The sequence below is a fragment of the Lissotriton vulgaris genome, chromosome 10 (genome assembly GCF_964263255.1).
Source record: "Lissotriton vulgaris chromosome 10, aLisVul1.2, whole genome shotgun sequence".
NCBI lineage: Eukaryota > Metazoa > Chordata > Amphibia > Caudata > Salamandridae > Lissotriton > Lissotriton vulgaris.
Genome location: NC_141698.1, coordinates 411,769,635 through 411,786,711, shown reverse-complemented (window position 1 = coordinate 411,786,711; position 17,077 = coordinate 411,769,635). Strand labels below are relative to the sequence as shown.

The 17,077-nt window shown below is 43.7% G+C and overlaps 1 protein-coding gene across 1 annotated transcript in view; it reads left to right on the top strand.

Annotated features, from left to right (window-relative positions):
* The window catches only part of ALG1 (ALG1 chitobiosyldiphosphodolichol beta-mannosyltransferase), a 442,794-nt gene that overhangs the window by 91,016 nt on the left and 334,701 nt on the right, over window positions 1-17,077 (top strand). Inside the window, exons 4-5 of the mRNA XM_086941231.1 lie at window positions 2,319-2,467; window positions 4,883-4,972. Coding sequence (XP_086797357.1) covers window positions 2,319-2,467; window positions 4,883-4,972 — 239 coding nt within the window. The remainder of the gene's footprint in view (window positions 1-2,318; window positions 2,468-4,882; window positions 4,973-17,077) is intronic.

Here is a 17,077-nt window from a genome sequence, read left to right as displayed (position 1 = left end):
GAGCGAAAGACGAGCTGTTGGTGCCCAAAGTGCCAGAAAATCCCAACTATGCCCAATTACTCAAAGTTGTGCCACAAGTAGCAGCGAATACACTGAAAACCTGGGGAAAAGCAGCGCTTGAACGCACAGCATAAGAAAAGGCTGTGCCATTTGCCAAACAACAGTAAAGTCTCGAAGTTCATGAACAGAGTAAAAATATTCTGTAGCTCTCAGAAAAATTGGCAAACCAAAGCGCACGCGCACTGTACCTTAGAAAGTGGTGGAGATTAGGTTGTAGATCGCTGGGTAGTAGCGAGAAGAAGAAGAAAAATACAAAGATCCTATCCTCGTCGCCAAATTTGAAGTGATGTCAATCTTCAGACTTGGAGCATCGCGTAGAGTAAGACGTCCACCAGTAGTTTTCTTATGATTAGTAGTGGTTTATTCAGTAACAAATTACAAGTTCAGTACAGTAGATGTGAGGGCTAAGGATGGCTGCATCAACTGACACAGCAGTATTCTAAGCCATCGGCCAAGCATTCCAAAAGAGATAATACTTACAATACAAGCACAAGTGAAATTAAAGATTCTGCAAATAACATATAAAGTAGGCGCATAAACAAAATATGACTGAAAGACATGAAACCCTAAACACCACATATTTCTTCACCAAATCAAAAGGCGATGTACCTCTTCCAGCTCAGGGTTTCTCTCCTGTGCAGGAAGGACATTTTTGCATTCAGCCTGTTGTGACAGAGGCGGCCACCAAATAAAGCCAGTGGACATGATTGTGGAAGACCAGCGCTAAATAGGCTGGAGCTTCAGATAACATGTCCCCTGTTGGCTGCCCTGATGTTTCTGAAGGTGAAATTAGTGGCGGTACTGCCATAAGGAAAACCACTGTGCTCAACCTCTTTTGTTTTTTGTGCTGCTGTTTAATTACTTCTCACTTCCAAATCAGTCCTTTAGACTTCATTTTCTCTTCCAGCAGCTAAGTCCCCACCAGTCCCTAAAACATTAGATGAAAATAATTCACAGATTGCCTTTGGATTGCTGTTTAGGGTGCCAATCTGCCTCGGGATGGAAACATGTCTGTATGGATTCAAACTTATACCTGCGTCTGCAAAGCTGTGTCAAGCAGCTATAGAACAGATTGTGGTAATATCATTTTGCAAAACTTGATAATTGGTGAAAACTTACAGTGAAGGTATAAACATAACATTTTCTTTAAGTGCCTCCCAACTTATACAGTGCCCATTAATTTATCAACGTAAATGGTGTGCTTTAATATCAATAAGAGGAGGTTCAAATTAGTTTACTATATCAGTTGGTGGTGCTTGATAATGGTGATTCTACAATATTTGCTGCACAGGAATAAAAAACTAGGTATGGTGGACATTCTGGGCCTTATCTCAAAGGTCATTTGTCACGCCTGCCTTGATTTTCTCCAAGTTTCTGCAACTCTACACAATTATTATAGAACCTTTTAGAAAGGCCTTGTTTGTTGATTAATGACTTTTTTTTAAAGTTTGAATTTTATTGAAGAAAGGAAAGAAGTGGGGGAGGGGAGGAAAAAACAGAGCAATGGATATAGCATTGAAATGCATCGGAGTAAAATACAGCAATTAATTGATCAAGGGAAAAATACAAGCAATAATTCGAGGAGGCATATGAGTGAAGCATCAATGAGCATGAAAAACTGTAAAGCAGTGGTCAAAAATAACAAGCGAAATATATCATGCAAAATACAAGTAAGGCAGTAAAAAGGCAAAAGGGGGGAGGATTCATGGAGGTTTGCGTACTTCAACTACGTCGGGAGAGAGGGAAGGTCGTGATGGGGCAGAGGAAGACAGGTAGGTAACTAATGGTAGCCAAAGGAGGTCACGTTTGATTACCAAGGAAATAGGGGAAACGAAGTTAGTGTCCAGCCTATGATGGAAACAGACTGCATTCCACCAAGCGTCATAGGAAACGTTTGTGGCATCTTTCCAATTAGAAGTGATAGTATGAAATGCTACTGCTATGAAGAGATCCAGGAGTTGGTACTGGTGAGGAGATTGGGGTAGATGGGGGGAGAGGGAGCCCAAAAAGACATCAGCGGGAGAAAAAGGGATGAGGAAATGAAAAATCTTTTGCAATTGGATCCAAACTGAGTTCCAAAACCTAGATATAGGGGGGCAGTCAAACAGCATATGTTTCAGGGTTGATTAATGTCTTTAATTCATTAGTTTAGCAGATGCTTTGTCTTGTAAAAATGCATTGTTTTCTTTAAACGATTCAATCGTTTATTGGGATTATCAGGTCATAAATGTTTGCTTCTATCTATCTTGTGAAGACAGAATCCTCCAGGCCTTCCCAGCATCGCCATCTCTTGGCTTGTTTGCCGTATACGAAGGAGTCAACTGATCATTGATTGGCACAATTATGGCTACACAATTATGGGTCTGACTCATGGGGAGCATCACCCTATTGTGCTAATTGCAAAATGGTAAGTATGGCGTCACCTTTTTTACATTTTTTTTAGCTCTCTTGTTGAAGACCTACTGTGGGCAACAATAATATTTACAGCAAGTGTTTGTTCTGTACATTGCATACCACTCGTTCCCTTTCTTGCCATTGTCCTTTGCATACTTAATGTTCTTCCTTCCTCTTCTTGTGTTTGTTTCTCCCCTGGTGGATGGTTTATTTAACATTCTTTTGGTTGAGTGACGTGTATCCTTTTAGTCAGTGAACTACTTTTTCCTTTTGAGCACTCCATGTGAGTGCATTTGTATTCTTGTCTCCTTTATGTCCTGCTTAATAGTAAAAATCCCATGGTCTCACCCTAGCCCACCTACTGCTTCACACACCCCTTTAGCCCTGCTCAACTTTCTTTTTTTAAATTTCTTTTTTACATCACCCCCCTCCTACTCTGTTGCTTAACACCTTTCACTTCTCCCGTTGCTCATTGATGCTTACATCATCCCACCCCATGGCCACTACATCATTGCTCTCCCCTCCCTTTTTTCAACTTTTTTTCCCTTCTTTCCTTATTTGCTGTGGTAAACCTTTTAAATATTTCCAGGTCTCGGTTAATCAGTCCATGCTCTTTCTCAAAGAAACATGTTGTTTTCAATATGTGGGCTTCAGCCCACCCATCGGCTTACCATTTCCTTGCTCCATTGTCACTCTCATAACCTTTGTCCCTATTTGTCCATGGCATGCATGAACCATGCCTCTTGTGTTCTGCCCTCCCCCAGAGCATGGACCCAAGTAGTTGTGTCCATCCGCTGCTCCCATTTTAGGAGCTACTTTTTCCTTTGTGTTTGAGCACTCTAAACGTGTGCTCATGTTTTTACAAACTCAGTCTCCTCCTACCCAGGTTTCATTTCGAACGAAGCAGTTATTAGGAATCTGAGCACAAAGGCTGCATTTCCACATGAGTGCTCGTGTTTTTACAAGCTCGGTCTCCTCTCACCGAGGCTTAATTTCGAACTATGTATAAATTGTTGAACTGCACATCAGCGAAATAGCAAGCTGGTATTATGCATTTGACCACACCAAACAGAATATAAATATGAAAACTGCACAGTTGCCCATTTTGTAGGTATCGAGATTGTTTTAATTTCTCTTTTTATGCTTCCCTCTTGTTTCTCTTCATTCAGGCAAATGCAGGCAGGGTACATAAAGTGTATATCGCCACTAGACAAGGAGGATATTACCTAATCACCAGGATGTCAAAGGCTAATTATAGGTGACATTCGATGGGATAGTGCCCTTTGTTAGGATTTAGTGACTGCAAAGCAGTGGTGGATCCCTACACTAGGATCAGTGCTTGTGATGACCATCGGCATGTAGTTGGGCTGGGATCTGCACATTGGAGACTACTTTGTGTTTTTTTATATAAGGTTGTATTACAATTCTTCTTCCGCTCTTGTCGCTGCATAGAAACATTGCCTGAAAGACCCCGATTTCTTTTTTTGACCAATATCTTGATGTGGATAGTCAATAAATGCACTTCCAATTACTTTCATATACCATCAATAACTTGTTTTGCCATTCAGAGATGCGCATATTTTGTTTTGTTATTATTTTATTTATTTGGATGAGGGATTGGAGTTGGCTCGCAAGCATTAGTGATAGTCTGGCTCTCTTATGGACACCCTACTCATAGAAGCGTCACTGAGAGGATCTGGAAAACCCACAGTCTTCTCACTTACTGTCTCATATGATAATATGTATGCATATGGACTGATCAATTACTTACATACTAACTTTATTTGTTCTTTTTGAAGAGTACAAGTGAGTTATATTCATTTTATAAAGAGCAGCGCTGGCTTGAAATTAACAAATTTGAAGGGTGATTACTATATCACAATGCATCTGGACACACCCTCATATAACCACCCCTTTAGGAAGCTACAGAGAAATATTGTTGGCTAACCTGTTGCAGTACAACAATATCTGGAGCAGTAGGAAAATGCTGATAAGCACTAGTACTACTTAGTATTTATCTCCTGACCCAGATAACAGACTGGGCACACAGTTTTGGTTGTAAGCTGTGGCAAAAGTTAAGCAATCTGGATAAAATCAGGGATACACATTATTTGTCACAGCAGTTGGACTTGAATCCTACCTGCTGAGCCACAATTTACAGCTCTACCACAAATTGGCTTAAGATCCACATCATACATAGATGGAAAAGAACATTGTGGACTTGTAAGACAGATTTACTGTGATATGTGAGTAACTTTGCCTGATTAAATTGTCATTGTAGCTGATATTCTTACTCATTGTAAAGCAGAGATGAAATACACCCATATTGTATAATGTAAAGGCGCAGAAAGTCATTTAAGCTTTTAAAATTGTCTATTCTTATTACAACTCTGACATGACCTAAACATCATTTTTGTAACCTTGGCAGGTATGAAAAGGTCTTTGGTCAGTTGTCCGACTTCAACTTTTGTGTGACAAATGCAATGAAAGATGATTTGCAGGAGAAATGGAACATCAAGTAAGCCTGAAATGCCCTCTTTTGGATTGTGATTTTAATTTGATCACTACAGATTTGTTAAAAAATGAAAATAATCCTATTCAATATTGCAACTATAAAAGCAGGAATTGTATTTTTTAAATCAGGCAGGTAGCCATGCTTAGGCTCTTAAGAGTTGACTGTGTATCTTGATTATGGTACCTTTTTGGAAGGGTTTTGAAAACTGCTTACTCTCTTCAAAGGAATCAAAGGAAATTCAATTGGCTAGTATAGGTGTGGAGCTGTACTGCTGGGTAGAGAAGACCATGTAAGAGAATGAGAGACCACTGTGCAAGAAGTTGACAAGTTTTAAAGAAATATACAGAGATATTCCATGAGGGCTCTGCTTACTTAACCAGAATGGGATTGGCTAGAGTTTGGAAGTATTGAAAGAAAAACTGTCTGGTTTGACTGTAAGGCAGCAGCAGCTGGCTTGTACCAAGAGTGGTGGGGCAACAACAAAAATAGTTACCTTTCTATCTTCCAGTGTGACATCCTCCTCCCTCTAGTGTCTTCTCTCCTCACGAAAGCTCCAGATGCAGGACACTGCATTACCCAATTCTGACACTGCTTTCACAGCCTGAAAGCAGTGCCAGGATTGGATGGAGCAGGCTCTCGTAAGAGCACCGGAGTCCTGCGCTTTCTCTAACCCAGCTGTCTAACAGCTAGGTTAGAGAACTTTAAAATATGCATGTCTGGCTGCCCGGCCCAAGAAGGCCACCCAAAGAGACATGCGTATTTTAAAGTTCATAGCTGTCTGCTGCTGCCACACAGCAATGCTCACCCTGCCCAGTCCTGACACTTAGTTCAGGTTGGGTTGCTAAAAAAAATAATGGGAATAAATGAACTTTATTACTGTTTATTTTTCAGCTCTGGAGCTTGTGGGGCGATGCTCATTCGCTCATATGGAGGAGCTGCCCCTGCTGAGAGTAGTGGAGAAGTCAATGGCGAAAGCTGGTAATATTGCCACTTGAGTCATCATTTCTATTTCGGAAACCTTCTACTTCTACTTTGAAAAAATTCTAACAGAGTTTCGTAAACCTAAATGCACTGAAAGAACCCGCCACTTTACTCAAGAATTCCCTGACAAAACTGGCAAATCATTATACAACCAAAGCAGACACGTTTAAAACAAAGGAAAAGCACCAGCCCATTTCCAACAACCGCCTCCAAGAGTAGGCTCCCAGCCTCCTCATTCTTATAAACAAATATCACAAAGCAAGCAGGCCAGCCGGATTCCCTTCTAACCCTTGTCCACCACAAATCTTCAAGAATATTCTTTTAACTAATTCTGCTGCAACACCAGTAAGAAGAATCATCAATAGTTCTTTGACTACAGGAATCTTTTCAGAAGACCTAAAAAAGGCATACACATGTGCATTATTAAAGAAAATTAACCTGGACCAGCAAGATCCAAACAACTACAGACCAATTACACATAGACCTTTGCTAAGCAAACTGTTAGAAAGAGCAGCATTCACCCACTAGTCACAATTAGGTGAAGATAACACCTTACTTTCAGACTACCAAACAGGATTCCGCACAGGAAGAGGCACAGAATCTGCCCTCATCGCCATCTGGGACGACCTTAAAAACACAGATCAGAACAGGGTTGCTGCACTACTTCTCTTGGACCGCTCAGCTGCCTTCGACACAGCTGACCATGACACTCTAATACAAAGACTCTACAAAGCTGAAAGAATGGCCTGCTCTTGACTGGATCACTTCCTACCCTCAAAACAGAACAAATATCATCCATACTCCCCCTTCCTCACCCACACTGTACTTCACAAAATCAGGGGTCCCTGAAGGCTATATCACCTTACCCATGCTTTTCAGCATCTACATGAAGTCATTACCAGCAATTATCAATGAATTTCAGCTTACATGCTATAACTATGCAGGTGAAACACAAATACTTCTTAAGCTGGAAAGCCTAAAGATATTGGAAACTCAAAATTCTTCAGTTGCTTCAAAGCCAACTATTAAAAGGCTACAACAGATTCCGATCTCTGCTGCCAGGCTACTACTACATGTAAAGCCACAAGCCCACCTCTCCCCTACTGTGATGTCCCAACATTGGTTACTGGTTGCCAAAAGATCCACCTTCAAGCTGCTTTGTATCACCCGCAAAGCAATAGATGGAACAGGACTGCTTTTCATCAGGAATAAAATCACCAAATACACACCTCTCCTCAAAATCCCACCATACAAGAACAAAAAAACATAGGTTCTACACATTCCTCTTTTTAAGCAGCCAAACTATCTTATCTTCAGAAGACTACTCAAGATTTGACTCTTTCCTTCATAACCACCATTCTCTTCCAGGGGATCCTCATCAATAGGCAAAAGCACTGAAAATCCCTGCACATGGGCGGGAATATTCAGTGCTTATGACTTTGCTGAGCATACCCTTGGAAGAGAACTAGGATTATAGGTAACTAATTTTGCCTTCTCTTCCAGGGGATCCTCATCAATAGTCATAAGCACCTAATATTCCCGCCCGTGGGTCCCCGCTCATGAGCGGGAATATTCAGTGCTTATGGGTTTGATGAGGATACCCCTGGAAGAGAACTAGGATTGCAGGTAAAGGAACTTATCCTACTCAAACACTGATGTACAGCACACCCCTGTGTGTATAAACATTTATAATTTGTAAAATATATAGATATTCTTTAGGTCTGTTTGACAAATGTTATATTACTTATGCTTTTATATATATATATATATATATATATATATATATATATATATATATATATATATATATATATATATATATATATATATATATATATATATATATATATATATATATATATATATATATATCCAAACGGGTCCTCAGCAAGTCACTCGGAGCAACATACAGCCACGCTACCTCAAGAAAACAGCAGGACCAGGTATTCCGTGAGTTGTTGTTTTTTTATTCAGCAACAAACGACAGCATAACGTTTCGGCCTCTCGCAGGCCTTGATCATATATATATATATATATACACACACACACACACACACACACACACATATTCTATGCTTAACATGTATATAGGTCACTGCGTAGTGTTCATATACATTATTTAGTTAGATGCTTATGGGTCTCTTTTATCTATCACAATATGTAAATATTTTCATATCTATTTTATCTACAAGTGCTTCACTAATAAAATATTGAGGAAAATATTAATTAAAATAAAAAAAAGTGATAAATACACATATTAGCTTCAAATACAGCTAAACTTGAAAGTCTGAGTTTATACAATACAGCTTTAAATCTCAATATATTACCTTCATTATAAATGTATCCCCTTTTTATGTAGTTCTGTATCTATATATTTATTACTTCACCCCTACTGTAGAAGAAAAAAATAAACCATTGACTTTCTCCAATGCACTATCTTGCCCTATACCTCTCACAATATATCCTCTACCTCCACTCTGACTCATTCTACTACTACGATCTCCAAGATAACCCTTTCTAGACTCTTCAGTCCCTTGTCCCTCCTTAGCTCACCCCAAACCTCATTTTACTACTATGATCTCATTAACAACCCTTTCTAAATTATTCTCTCCTGTATCCCTCTTTTGACTCATTCCAAACCTCATTTTACGACTATGATCACCAAAATAACACTTTCTAGGCTCATCCATCTTCTATCCCTCCATTACGTCATTTAATTCAACTAACAGACCTGCATTTCCAATGCTCAAATGAACTTATATTTCCCTATAAAAATCCCCCACTAATCCTTTCTGGGTTCCGTAGTAGTGTGCTACTTGCCAAAATGCGCTTTGACGCTACATCAGAGCTAGTAAGCGATCTATATAAATGTGACTGCAATTGCTGCAGGTGAAGACTTGTATTTTATCATTTAGAAGACCGGTAGTTGTTTCCATCATAATTAAAGATTCTGAATTATGTATACATTTCATTAAACCCAAATACAATTTATTGTGTACTAAAACATAAGAATAGTTGAAGGACTTCTTTAATTTATAAAAAAAAGGCATGTGATTAGCGCTCCTCAACCGAACAATATGGCACCTAACCAAAATTGATGACTTTTATCCAGTATTAGGGGTGTCTTTCATAGATTCACATGCCTGAATCATTCCCCGTCGTCGAGACGGGAGCCTCCGGTACATAGAAAAGTAATGTCCTATAGACATACATAGAGAAAATAGGCCTAAGGGCCTCACCTTAGTAGCCTATCCTTGTCCTTATGCAAAAAGGACCAAACTCTTAGAGCCAGCCAATCAGCTATCACCTCCCTCTAGAACCTTCCTGGCAGGAGCCTCAGTCTCTCAGATTTTCTACCGCACGTTGTGCTAGGGAGTCTCCAGCCTGAGTTCTCCTCAGGATCTCTTCAGAAAACAACTTGTTCACTTTTGAAAGTGACTTCTTTCTTCTAAATCTCGACAAGGATTACTCCAAACCACCTATCACTGCAGTAAGTGATTTATTTCTTCAAAATTCTGACCTGTCTGAATCCCAGAAGACAGCCCTGTTCAGGGCCTGCTCTTCATGTGAGAAGAAAAGGCTTCATGTTGAGGATAAGCATGCTCTATGCTTATATTGCCTTTATCCAGACCACGTCCCTAAAGACTGTAAGATATGTAGGTCTTTCCCTAACAAGACCTTGAGGGACAGAGAAGGTCGCCTGCTCATCTGGCTGGACAGGCATAAGGAGAGGGAAAATGTGTAATCTTCAGTGGGGAGCATTTCAATGACCTCAGAAGTCTCCCTGAAGAGGCCAAGGGTGGCTTCCCCTGGCCCCTCAGACACTCCTCCTATGAAGGCACAAAAGAAGTCTTCAGAGGCAAGATCTACGAAATCTTCAGTGTCTGTAAAGGACTCTCAGACTTTTAAGAAGCCTACACAGTCGTCCAGCAAACTTGCGACATCCTCCTCAGCGCAAAAAAGAATTATGGCGCCAGTTCATGTCACCACAGCGACGACAACGGTGTCGACGTCGACAGCGTCGTCGGTTTTCCCATCGACAACGACAACTCCTTCATCGTCGTCAGCAGGTAAACCAATTCCATCTATAATTCTGCTGAAACCGTCGTCGACGTCCAAAACCTCCTCGACGACGAAGATTGTCCCGTCGACGACGGCGTCGTCGATGAAGAGCCCCCCGTCGACGGGTATGTTGACTACGAAGACGTCGTCGACGACGAAGACGTCGACGAGCTCACCGTCGACGACGAGATCACCGTCGACGACGAGATCACCGTCGACGAGGAATGAAGCGTCGACGAGCGCATCGTTGACGAGCGCACCGTCGACGAAGGCGTCGACGACGATGAAAATATTGTCTACGGAGGCACCGTCGGCGAAGATCTTACCGTCGACGGGGGAATCGTCGTCGACATTGACCATTTCTGAGCCGTGGAAGAAAGCCAAGCTGGTAGAAACGTCGTCCCTGACCCTGCCACCGTCGACAACACCAGAAACGACGGCAGGGGCTCCTGCAACAGGTTCTGCGTCTGGCAAACTAACCAAGAAGCAGATTACACCGGAAACAACGTCACCAAGTAAAGTGCAAACTCATTTGCCTACAGAAATTCTCCAGAGTGAAGAATCTGAAGAAGAAGAACTCCTGGATCAGGCTACTTCCATTTCGGACCTTCACGTAAAATGTCAGAGCACGGACGAGGAACAGGAGGAAATGAGCTACCAGGAACACTCTTTCCAAGCTCATGTCCGCACGGAGGTCACCCCGATGGTATGCCTTCCCGCTTCTGTTGTTAATGACCTTAAATTCCTTATCCAGGACTACAAACAACGTTTCCCGGAAACACCGGCAACTGAGACAGGGGGCCCGACGCCTGCTGCAAACACACCAGTGGCAGCCCCAAAACAGACACAGCCAGCTACTCAGGTCCGCCATGAGAAAGTGCCACCTCAAGTGATAGAATCATCAGATGAGGAAGAGGAGGAACTGGAAGAGGGGGAGGTCCAAGAAATCCAGTCGGACCATGAAGAGGAGGAAGAGTATGTGGCATCTTCCCCAGCTTCACCCCAACCACGCCAGGCAGATTCACCACCAGTGGACATTGGCGGTTTCCATAGAATAGTGGAAAGGGCGGCAAAGCGATTTCATATGGTGATGGAATCAACTGAGACGGAGTGCTTCTTACATGACTTCAAGGAGCAAACACAGAAAACAGCGAAATCTATCCCAATAATAGAATTTCTCTGGCACCAGGGAAAGAAACTGATGCTGACGCCGGCCTCTGTACCTGCGGTTGTTCCACGCCTGGATAAAAAATACAAGGCTCCAACCACAGCGGCAGCTTGCCTTAATGGGCACCCGAAACCGGATTTGGTCGTAACCCAGGCGGCCCAAAAGAATTCTCGCAACCCTTCCTCTCCTCTGTCAGCCCCTCCGGACAAGGAAGGCAGGAAGCTAGACACAATCGGTAAACGGTTTACAACAACATCGGCCATGACCATCAAGGTGGCCAACTCCATAGCCCTATTGGGGCGTTATAGCCGCCAGCTCTGGGAAGATATAGTCCCATATATAGCGGAACTGCCAGACACAGTTCAGGAGGAAGTCAAGGCACTGCTTACGGAGGGTCAAACCTCGGCAGCTGAGATCATTGATTGTGCCATAGATGCAGCCATGACTGGCTTTCGACAACTAGCTGGAGCAGCAGTCCTGCGCCGTCATGGATGGCTTAAGGCAACGTCATTCAGACAAGAGGTGCAGACGAAAGTGCTGGACATGCCCTTCGACGGCCAACACCTTTTTGGGGACAAGATTGACGAGGCGCTCCAAACGATAAAGAAAGACACTGATACTGCCAGAGCACTTGGTACTTTACAGGCAAGGAACCAGTCCTTTCGAGGCAACAAATCCGGGGGCCGGTCCTCCTACAGGGGATCCTATCAAAATAGGTCCTCGTATTCCTACCAGAATAAATCCCAGTACCAACAGAAGCAGCAACAAGGTCGTCAGACTTCTTATGGGAAGTCAAACTTCTGGGCAAAAACCAGAGGAGAGGCACTGGCGGCCGCCAGTGACCAATTACTCCAGCCAGTCCAGCAACTATATCCCTCATTACAGATAGGAGGAAAATTGACCCATTTCCTAGTCAATTGGTATCTCATCACCACAGATCGGTGGGTACTTCAATTAATAAGATTCGGCCATTCCCTGGAATTCACCACCATCCCACCTGCAACCCCCCCCGCAGGCTGCCACACAAACATCTACGCCTGCTACTCCAGGAAATATCTGCGATGTTGATAAAGGAGCAATCGAACGAGTTCCATCGTCTCTAAGAGGGAAAGGATTCTATTCCCGCTTCTTTCTTATACGCAAGAAGGAGAAAAAGTGGAGGCCCATTCTAGACCTCAGGTCTCTCAACTCTTTCCTGAAGAGTCAGTCGTTCAGGATGGTGACGATCCAAGAAATACTAGGCATACTGGAAAAAGGAGATTTTATGACATCTTTGGATCTCCAGGATGCCTAATACCACATCCTGATCCTCAAGGGTCACAGAAAATTCCTGAGATTCGAGGTGGCAGGACAGCACTTCCAATTCAAAGTCCTTCCCTTTGGCCTCAAATCCGCACCGCGGATTTTCACCAAGTGCCTTTCGCCTGTGGCAGCTTTCCTGCGTTAAATGGGTCACCAAGTCTTCCCCTATCTCGACGACTGGCTGGTAAAGGCACCTTCAGCTGCAGGCGCGATCGAATCTTCCAACGCCTGCACCAATCTTTTTCAGCAGCTAGGATTAACTCTCAATCACGAGAAATCCTGCATGACCCCTACGAGAAACATCACCTTCCTCGGGGAGACCTTGAACACGGAATGCGCAAGAGCATTTCCTTCAAAGGAGAGGAAGAACAAAATAATATCTCTGGTCACGGCTGTGGCGTCAAAGAAGTCCCTAAGAGTTTGAACCTACAAATCACTCCTAGGAATGATGTCTTCTTGTATACTCCTCATCCCTCACTGCAGACTCAGGATGCGCCCATTGCAGGAAGCCCTCACGAACCAGTGGACACAGAGTACAGGTTCTTTCGAGGACATTGTGAAGATAACACCACAAATTTCCAAAAGTCTGGCATGGTGGAGAAATCACAAGAATTTGTCTATGGGACTGCCATTCCTACTTCCAGCGGCACCTCTGGTGATCACCATGGATGCATCCCTGGAAGGCTGGGGAGCTGTCCTCCAGGACCTCCAAATAAGCGGCAAATGGACAAACCAGGAGAAGCAACTCCATATCAATCTTCTGGAACTGAGGGCTGTGTATCTGGCACTACAAGCCTTTTTACCACGCATCCAGAACTCCCAGGTGCTCGTCAGAACGGACAACACCACGACGATGCACTATCTCAACAAACAGGGAGGAACGCGTTCGCTCACTCTATCATGCGAATCGCAAAAGGTCTGGAACTGGCTTGTACTCCATGGGATCACACTCAGGGCGGACTATGTCCCGGGCAAGGACAACACCATTGCGGACGCCCTAAGCAGACAGAAATCCCTCTCCCACGAATGGGAGCTCGACAAGAGTACGCTGGATCTCATATTCTCAGAATGGGGAGTCCCAGGAATCGACCTGTTTGCTACCAAGGAGAACGCCAAATGCCCAAACTACGCAAGCTGGCGTCCCCAACCAAGGTCACTCGGAAATGCTTTTTCCATCGGTTGGTTCAGCGTATTTGCGTACGCTTTTCCACCATTTCCGATGATTCCCAGGGTCCTCAGGAAGATGAAGGCGGAGCCTTGTACCCTGATCCTAATTGCCCCGTTCTGGCTGAGGCAGCACTGGTTCTCGGATCTTCATCACCTCTCCATCAGGACACCGATCCGTCTGAAACAGCACCCGAACCTGCTGACAATGTCCAACGGGCAGGTGCAACACTCGAACCTGCACTCGCTCAGGTTATCGGCCTGGCTCCTGAGCACAGAGAGTTCTGTCATCTAAACATCCCGCAGGAATCCAGGGACGTGCTGGCAAAAGTAAGAGCGGACAGTACCAACAAAACGTACTCTCTAAAATGGAAACTATTCTGCATATGGTGTTTAGAAAAAGGCCTGAGACCACTCCATATCACACCTGAACAGATATTGCCATATCTACTGCACTTGGCACAGTCAGGACTGGCGCATGCCTCCATAAAGGTGACTTTGGCGGCCATTTCACGATACACCAGGACCTTCAAAGGACGTCTCTTTGGTCCAATAGGCTTATCAAGCAATTCCTGAAGGGACTATATAGATCCTTCCCAAGACCTAGAAGGGTCCCACCGACATGGCACCTCAATTTAGTCCTCAACCAACTCATGAGGCACCCTTTTGAGCCCATTCATCGAGCATCCATCAAGTACATCTCATGGAAGACGGCTCTACTGCTCGCTCTAACATCTGCCAGGAGAGTAAGCGAGCTACAGGCTCTATCCATTCAGGAACCCTTCATGCAGTTCAAACAGGACAGGGTGGTGCTGAGGACAAATCCCAAGTTCATACCGAAAGTGCCTTCAGACTTTCACCTTAATGAACCAATGGTTCTACGTTCTTTCTTTGCAAACCCTACCACCGCAGCAGAAAGGACGCTACACTCCTTGGACCTCAAAAGGTGTCTGAAGTTTTACATAGACAAAACAAAGAGCTTCAGGAAGTCATCACAGCTATTTGTGGCCTACAGTAGGCCAAGGATGGGTATGCTTCTAACGAAACAGAGCATCTCAAGGTGGATCTCCTCAGCGATAGCATTCTGCCATGACAGGGCCGGACGGCCTTTGAGTGCTAATGTTAAAGCGCATTCCACCAGAGCAATGTCCACATCAGCAGCACTGTTCGCTGGAGTGCCGATTTTGGACATATGTAGAGCGGCGACGTGGAAGTCACCGCACACCTTCTCCAGACACTACTGCCTGGATGCTGAACTTATGAAGGATGCAGCAGTGGGCCAGGCGGTGCTTCGCCATCTATTCCAGTGAGGTGAGCCTTCCAACATCCCGCCATCCTGGTATGCACATCTCTTACTATTATGATATATTGATGTATGCTAATGTTTCAAAGTCGCATGGTAATATATGTATTATCTAAAATGGCTATATAGCATGATTACATCAGAACTGTGCATAATGTATTGCTTGCTACTCTGATTTAGGCATGTGAATCTATGAAAGACACCGCTAATACTGGATAAGAAACGCGTTACTTACCTGTAACAGCAGTTATCCAGTATTGGTGTCTTTCATAGATTCACATGCAACCCTCCCGCCTCCCCTGGAAGGACTCACGTTTCTCTCTAACTGTATTACGCCTACCTAGCTTGGTGCGTACGAAAATCTGAGAGACTGAGGCTCCTGCCAGGAAGGTTCTAGAGGGAGGTGATAGCTGATTGGCTGGCTCTAAGAGTTTGGTCCTTTTTGCATAAGGACAAGGATAGGCTACTAAGGTGAGGCCCTTAGGCCTATTTTCTCTATGTATGTCTATAGGACATTACTTTTCTATGTACCGGAGGCTCCCGTCTCGACGACGGGGAATGATTCAGGCATGTGAATCTATGAAAGACACCAATACTGGATAACTGCTGTTACAGGTAATTAACGCGTTTCTTACTAAGCTTAGCAATAGACTTTTCAATCAACCTTGGGTATCAACTTATTCATATATTAAATCAATAAGTAAAGAATACCTCACAATTGAATGATTATGTCCCATATTGAACATAAAAGTAATCCGCTACATATCTCGATTACTAGTATGCCTATCGATTGTAATTAATCATGCAATATTGCGGTTTTAAAATTCTGTGAGCTCCTAGAGTTTTTTTGTTGGCAGTCTATCTTTGCTATGATATTCAATTTGAAGGGGTTGTCCAGTTTTGTATCTTTCATAGATTTGCATACTAATATCTTTCCTTGCCATCAAATTAAAAGTCTTGCAGTCATCTACAAACTGTTGTAAGAAAACCTGTAATGCCGGTTATACCCATAGCAGTGTCACTTTAGTAGTACACCCACTTCATTGGAAAAGTCCCAAACTCCAGCTAGTGAGTTGAGAATGCACTGAACTCCCATAGACCACTATACATCAGATTTTCTACAACTCATCGTGTGAGCTAGAATCTGCAGTGTTCTGCTCAACAACCGCACTTCAGCTGACGTGTTGAAGCAAACGCGCTTCTTCTGACTGTGTGTTCTTTGATTGAAGTTTTCTGGTAATATGGTGCATGTTGCTGATCGATTTGAACACAAAGCATTCACATTTGCATTGTGTGTTTCTGTGCAACCCTCTCACTTTAGTGCTCCATGTTGTTTTATATAGTGTGAATCTAAAGGCGACATTACTGAAGCTTGTTCATTCAGCTTCCTCCGTGGCCCAAAGCCCACTGCTTCCGATACTTTGTCGACAAACTTGAAGAAATCCTGGGATGAGGTGATTTCATCTGGTCTTACTCCCCATAGTTTGGCTTCGGTGTGGGGTACATTGCAGTAATGTATTTAAAATTTCTTCCGTCAACTTTCTGCTCACAGGTACTTCCATTTTTAAATCAATTACGTTTTATATCACAAATTATCATTGTGGGGAGAAGCACTCATGTAATGTTAATGTAATGTAAATTGATTCTTGTATAGCGCACTACTCACCCGCAAGAGTCTCAAGGCGCTTGTACGAATACCGCTGTGGAACCCATCCTGGCTTTCTCTGTGAGGCGTCCACTCCTGGGCACCCCCAAGGTGGAGGCCAGGCATCCTTAGCGTTGTGGGGGCCGTTGTGGAGATTAAGCAAGCTACTGCCCAGAATTGCCGAGTGGGACTCCATGATTGGAATAGGCACCGAGGCGAGAATTATCAGGTCTGTGAAATTTTGAGCCCAGGACCCGCCGAGACGGGGAATTGAACCTTGGTCCCGGGCTAGACCTCTGCATCAGGGTCTGCCGCTCTAATCATTGAGCCACACTTCTCCTCATGGCTGTCTCTGAGCGATCTCCACTGCTCCCTCCATGTCCCAAAGCACACGGCTTCCCCATCTCCTCCGACAAACTTTAGGTAATCCAGGCATGCAGTGATTTCATCTCATCATTCTCCTCGTAACTCTGCTTTAGTGCG